Source organism: Vigna unguiculata, chromosome 1, assembly GCF_037176805.1.
Source record: "Vigna unguiculata cultivar grain cowpea cultivar isolate G323 ecotype 2 chromosome 1, ASM3717680v1, whole genome shotgun sequence".
Classification (NCBI taxonomy): domain Eukaryota; kingdom Viridiplantae; phylum Streptophyta; class Magnoliopsida; order Fabales; family Fabaceae; genus Vigna; species Vigna unguiculata.
The window spans coordinates 48055889-48063071 of NC_140792.1; the positions used below are offsets into that span (position 1 = coordinate 48055889).

Below are 7183 nucleotides of genomic sequence, written 5' to 3' on the forward strand. Positions count from 1 at the left end.
CCTCATTTGTCATTGTAAGAAATATTAAACCGTTTATATATTTTGAAAATATCAAACACATTAATTTAGTAAAGTTTGTAGAAAAGCTATACTTAACTTGAAAAGAAATGTGGTTGTATCATATATAAAGCTATTATTATAGCTCAAATTTAGGCCATTTTTTAAATAAACAGGATAAAAAAATATTTAAATTATTTATAGGAAAGAAGAGAGTAGTTAAAAAAAAATCGCTTATTTACATTTTCAAAGAATATGAGAAATTGGTGGGAAGGTAAAATATTTAATGTCTTAAGATTTAGGTGAATAAGAATACGTGTGGAAAATAGTCAAAATTGCGTTCAACGAATATATTTTATTTTACATTGTAAAAAAATAAAAGAAAAATTATGTTAGAATAACAGAATCATGTTCAATATAATAACAATGTAAACACATAATAAATGAAGGATTTAGTTCAATAATAACTCTATTAATCAAGTTGAGGAGTATAACAATAAATTAACATATTTTTCTTGACTGAGAGTTTATCTTACGCCCGGGAAAATCAATGAACAAAAAAACAAAAAATCATTTCTGTGTTTTTAACTACTTGAAGTCAAGAAAGTGACATGCAATATAGAATGAAGGCGAGATAATGGACATCCATTATTGTATATGGTCAAAGTCAATGGCCGAAAATCAAAGGTCTTAATTATATTGAACTTTAAAAAATTTTATAATCAACAAAATTAAATGTATTTTTATCCCTCACGTTGGGTACATTTTTTTTACCCACCTAATTAGAAAATTGTGTTCTGAATCCATATAGTCTGATCAAAAAAAGATTTAGCTTTTGTAACCAAACATTATCGGTCCAAATATCATTGAAAGGAGTATATCGAAAAAAAAAAATCACGTAAAATAGTGTTTGGCAATATTAATACAAACCAAACATGAATTGACTAGGAAGCAATTTCTAATTATCTAAATAGAAGGGATAACTTTTTTAAATTGTGGAGATTAATCCCAAATTTGAGTTATTAAATCCTTGATTGTAAAAGGGATTTTTTTTCTTATTAATTTTTCGTTAAAATTGTCTAAAAGAAATGTTGGAACAACTTGAAATTAGTAATATATATATATATATATATATATATATATTAAATGTGATTAATATTCTGAAAACAAAACTTTGATACTTATCTATACTCTGTATAAAGTAAATTACCATTTTAATCCTAAAAACAGCTGAGCGATAAAGATTATTGGAACTTTTGTTTATGTATATAAATTTTTGTTGGTGACCTAAATAAATAACTAGTCTCAGATTTCGTAAACAGTGTACCAAATTTGAATCCTGTGAAAACGTAACTACACTAAAGGTGATAATTTTTTTTCGACACAGATCAATTATTTACAAAAATTAATTGATAACTCGCATCTAAAGAAAACTTGAAGTATCTGATTTTTACTAGACTATGTTTAGAGAAGTTAATTTCCCAATTTTTATTTTTGTTTTCATGAAAAATAAGTTATTCATAAAACAAGTTGGATGGGTTAGGAATTTAGTTGAAGTTTAGTATTTTTTTTTCTCTAAAACATTAGTTATTTTATGAATAATGTTGCAATATATTACTTTCAATAAATTTGTTTCTTTAAATTTATACCTATTTCATGAAATTTGTTATCTTTTTTAATTTACACAACAAAAAACTAGTGAAATATAAAATATAGTTTAGACCTTCCTTGTCTCTATAATTGTGTACCAGCATTGTAGCCCAGGTGTCTCTCTGCATCAATTTCTTAAATTTTAAAGGGTCAACGCAAATAGTTGGTTTAACTTGAATCCATGTGAGTTCACAGCAACACAAACACAACCCAATCCCAAATCCCGCACCCTCTTTCTCCCCTCTTTCCCTTTGCCTTGGAACTTCCTAATCGAAATCATGTCCAATTTCAACTTCAACCCAAACGCAGATCCGACCCTAAATTTTAACGACCAGGATCCGAATACAACTGCAAACCCTCAGCTTCCGCTTCAGAACCTCTCCCAGGTTCGGACCAGAATTGATTCTCTACAGCACTTCCTATCTCAATCCATCAGCACCAACACTCCTCTCACCACCGATCAAATCGCTATGGTCTCCACCCACATCATCTCATCCATCCACCAAATCATCGTCAACGGTGCCGCCCTCGTAACTTACTCCCAACATTCCACCGCCGCCGTCACACCAGATGCGTCGTCGTATCCGAAGCCTGAACCATCCGCCACCGATAAAACAAAGCAACTACTCGATTCCAAACTCGAACCTCCCGAGGACGATGACGGCGTCGAAGACGATGTCGTGGATTGTGAAATCGTGGAGCTCGACGCCGTGGAACTCCTCGCGGAGCACATCCACTTCTGCGAGATCTGCGGGAAAGGCTTCCGGCGCGACGCGAATCTCCGCATGCACATGCGAGCGCACGGGGACCAGTTCAAGACTCCGGAGGCACTGGCGAGGCCGTCGGAAACCGGCGCGGCGCGGCGCGCGATGCGGTTCTCTTGTCCGTTCGAAGGCTGCAACCGGAACAAGCTCCACCGGCGGTTCCGGCCGCTGAAGTCGGTGGTGTGCTTGAAGAATCACTTCAAGCGGAGCCACTGTCCAAAGATGTATTCGTGCACCCGGTGCCACAAGAAGCACTTCTCGGTGCTCTCGGATTTGAAAAGCCACGCAAAGCACTGCGGAGAGTGCAGGTGGAAGTGCACGTGCGGGACCACGTTCTCGAGGAAGGACAAGTTGTTCGGCCACATTGCGCTGTTTGAGGGCCACGCGCCTGCGCTCGCGTGCGACGAAGAGGATAAAGGGAAGCAAGTGGCGGAGTGTGATGAAGAAAATCCAATGCTGACGACCGAAAGTGGATTTGGATTGGGTAATTGCTTTGGGGACGAGGAGTTGCCGGAAGGGTTTTTTGATGATTTTGGATCCATTGATGACTACTGTTTAAGGGAAGTTTTAGGGTTTCCGAGTAATTGATATTGCATATGTATGTATTCATGGGATATTCATATTGAATTTTATTGCTTTATTTGTATTTATGTCTTTGTTTTATTGAAGGATTATAAGTTTTCATCAAACACACACCGAAATAAAAGATCATTACAAATTTTGTGTCTGAAAAAACTAGTTAAATAATCAAATAAATGAACAAGGTGATAATTGCTGCAGTTTTTGAAGCATTAAAATTCTCTTATAACATTGGAAGATATCACACTTATCCACATTAAAACTATTCTTTATTCTAATTTTCATTGGTACAAGAAAAGAAGAGAAGGTCCTGAAGGTGTAGGACACTGACCTTTCAGAGGCCGGTGGTAGACTCTTATGGCGTTGAAATTAGAGGAAGAGTCCAAAAAGGAAAGATGTGTTTGAAAACTTTTACTACATATGAAATTGGAATCAGGGTTTCGATCTTCACTTTTTGGGGCTGCCCTTTTTGCAAGCTCCTTTTTGAAACACCATCACATAGGTTGTCTTTTCAGGTCTCTCCACACCTAGCATGGCTGATGATACCCATTTTTTTTTCTATTCTTCGTTGAGAGTGTCTTTGGTTGAGAGGACACAAATACATCACCAAATTTGTTTATTCTTCGTTAAGAGTGCATTTGGTTGAGATAACACGCACGTAGTTTATATAAATAAGTAACTTAGAGGGGGAAATGAAGTGTAAATAAATCAAGAATAAAGTGAAAGCAGGGTTGTTAATGTAAATAAGTAACTTAATCACATTTACTAATACAATGAGACATGAAGTGGATTGACATCTCACTGATTTAAACATCTGACAAAATTAATTCGGCATAATAAATATAACTTAGGTAGCTATTGTACATTAAGAATGTACATGAAACTATATAGTTTGAGAATGGAGACTAGAAATGCAGACAAGTGCATGCTCAGATCGACTGTGGTGTTGACGAAGATACAAAACTTAAGGCGTTACCTCTAAACCTATAAATTAACTATCTTTACATTTATTATTAAAAAATCGATTTTAATTTACCTTAATCTCATAAAATTAAATTTTAAGATAAATTTTGCATCAACTTATCAACTTATATATCTTAAATTTTTGAATTGTGAAATTTTTAACACATTTATCATTGAGACATATATTTTAAGCCTGAAACTACGTATTAATTATGATCTAATAGGAGATGGCTTGACTGTCACAAATAACAACTTTCTTTATATTATACATCATTGTAAAATGTGAACTTTAAATAATAACATTAAATAGGATCAAAGTAATTAAAACTTTGTAATATTTAAGTATATTAAAAACAACTTTTTTATATATCCCTTAATAGAGTATACTAATATTTCATAGATTCTGCACATGTATAAAAACAGTTCATGTTAATAAACATAATTAATGGTATCATACATTGACAAACGTTAATGTAATCAGGGTCCCATCCAGTCCAATTTTATTTTTCTTTTCTAAATTCACTTCGATGATGATTGTTTCGAATATATATATATATATATATATATATATATATATATATATATATATATATATATATATTTTGACATCATATTTATTTTTCTACAATCAACTATTCTTTATAATTATTTATTTTATCTTTCTTTTAACAATATAAAAATTAATTTTTGTTAACACTATCGTATCTTTATAAAAATTGTTAAATAATAGTCAGATGTTAAACAATTTTTTCCTTTAATAAAATATAATACAAATAATTTTATTTCTTGATCTATATTAGAAAACATTAATTACCATATATAAAGAAACAAATAAACTACAATAAAAAAAATATGTTTTTGTTGTGTTTTATATGACGACAATAATATTATTAAATAAATTAACACTTAAAAAAAAACGATTTCATCACTTAACGCTCTTGTTAAAAATCATTTAAGAAAAGTTGTTTGAACTTAGTAAAAGAAGTAGATGATGAAAAACTTTTTCATCATGGAGATAACTATCAACTAATGCAATCATGAAAGAAACAATAATATAGAGCCACGCTCGAGATATAGTCATGGCGGCTGGCCCCACTTCATACTATTCTTAGGGTTGAAATTTGACAACCACTACGTTTGCAATTGCATCACCTCGATCATCTGTTATGTTATGACCACTGTACTTGGTTTGGTTGACCTATAACATCTCACGTGATTCTCCATGCACCCGCGCAATTTGAGTTCCTATATATAGTATAATTTGCAGCAGAACCATGCAAGATCAATTGAACATTTTTCAGAAGTTGAGAATTGAGACAAGACAGTTAAACCACTCCGAAAACAAAACTTTGATTTTGTAGGACCAGCTAGCAGAGACAATAATAATGTCGGTTTCTCTGGAAGCGTTGGCAATGGCGGGTGCAAGTGACGAAGATTTTGGCATGGATATTGAAGAGTGGGAACACAAAGATTTGGATCAGTATCCACCACCTCATTTACTTGCCCAAGAAGAAGAAAAAGACGAACAAAACAAAAGAGTGAGAAGGTTAAAGAAGAGTCATGTTTATGGCTTTCCAACCACCCATCTTCTTCGCAATCACAACGCGTGCGAATATGAGAAGGAAGAAGAACATGGTGTTACCTTCAGCAATAATATCCAAGAAAAGTTAGACAGAACAGTGGAAGCTATATGGTCAAAATGGTCAGGGTCAATGAAAATAATGGCGACAACACTTCAAACATTAATCATGATCATAGGAAGCTTCATTACCTAGTTACAGTATTATACAAGTTTTGCTAACAATTGGATCACATTAGGTTGTGCAGAACAAATATTCGGCTTCATAATTTATTTTCTAATTTCCCTTTTAGGAAATTTTTTATGTTATTTAGAGGGGATTATATATATATATATATATATATATATATATATATATATATATTTTTTTTTTTCTTTCCGTGTTGAACAAGTATGCAATGTAATAGTGACATGATCTTGTGTGAGTACAACTATTCTTTCTTAATTCGTTTACTTTTAATAAAAATAAGGAAACTGTCTAGTTAGAATAGAGTTTGTATACAAAAATGCAGTTTTATAGATGATTTCCAATAAATTTATTTTTAAACGATACATTTTCAGAAAGAGAGCGTGTGTCTATATATATATATATGTTATAAAATAAAGGTAATAAGAGAGACAAAGGAGAGGAAGAATAGAGAATGAGAGAGTAGGGAGCAACTTCTGTTTTTATGTGTGTCTAATTACTGATAGGACGAGTCCTATTTATAGGTACAATATGGTAACCCAGAAAGGATATAAAATCAAATAGTAAATACAAAATATTACATCATAAAGAGTAATGAATAATATGATTATCAATCATATGAGTAATTGTATAAATCAATGGACGACCATTAATTCATAACACTCCCCCTTGGGTGTCCATTGATAAAAGAATGTGCCTCGTTAAAACCTTACTAGGAAAAACCCTTTGGGATAAAAACCTAGTGAAGGAAAAAGAGTACATCATTCTATATAATATTGTTCTTTGCATCTTCTAATTTCTCCCCCTCATGTAAACTTACATCATTAAGATGGCGGAGTCCAATCCTATGAACCAATTGCTCAAAAGTTCTCCTTGGCAAAGACTTTGTAAATAAATCTGCTAGATTTTCACATGAGCGAATCTTTTGGATCTCTACATCACCATTTCTTTGAAGATCATGAGTGAAAAAGAATTTTGGAAGAATATGTTTTGTTCTGTCTCCTTTAATATATCCTTCTTTCAATTGAGCAATGCATGCACTATTGTCTTCATATATCGTTGTTGGTTTCATTTTTCCCAAGGATAAACCACAAGTTTGTCGCACATGTTGAATTATAGACCTTAACCAAACGCATTCACGACTTGCCTCATGTAATGCTAAAATTTCTGCATGATTTGACGATGTTGCTGTTATTGTTTGTTTCACAGATCGCCATGAAATCGCTGTGCCACCACATGTGAACAAATATCCTGTTTGTGATCGACCATTATGAGGATCTGATAAATAACCTGCATCTGCATAACCCATTAGATCTAATTTTGAATCATTTGGGTAAAACAAGCCCATATTCATAGTGCCTTTAAGGTAACAGAGTATTTGTTTTACTCCATTCCAATGTCTTCTTGTAGGTGAAGAACTATATCTTGCTAACAAATTTACAGCAAATGCTATATCGGGTCGAG

General features: G+C 32.8%; 1 protein-coding gene across 1 annotated transcript; it reads left to right on the forward strand.

The window, feature by feature from the left end:
* Positions 1-1759: 1759 nt before the first annotated feature.
* LOC114174532 (uncharacterized) lies at positions 1760-3061 on the forward strand. Its single transcript, XM_028059368.2, has one exon. The coding sequence runs from the start codon at positions 1926-1928 to the stop codon at positions 2997-2999; it is 1074 nt and encodes a 357-aa protein (XP_027915169.1). The 5' UTR covers positions 1760-1925; the 3' UTR covers positions 3000-3061.
* The last annotated feature ends 4122 nt before the right edge of the window (positions 3062-7183 follow it).

Bases quoted from the DNA above. Each gene is read 5' to 3' on its own strand.
- LOC114174532 (XM_028059368.2), top strand. From the start codon at position 1,926: ATGTCCAATTTCAACTTCAACCCAAACGCAGATCCGACCCTAAATTTT.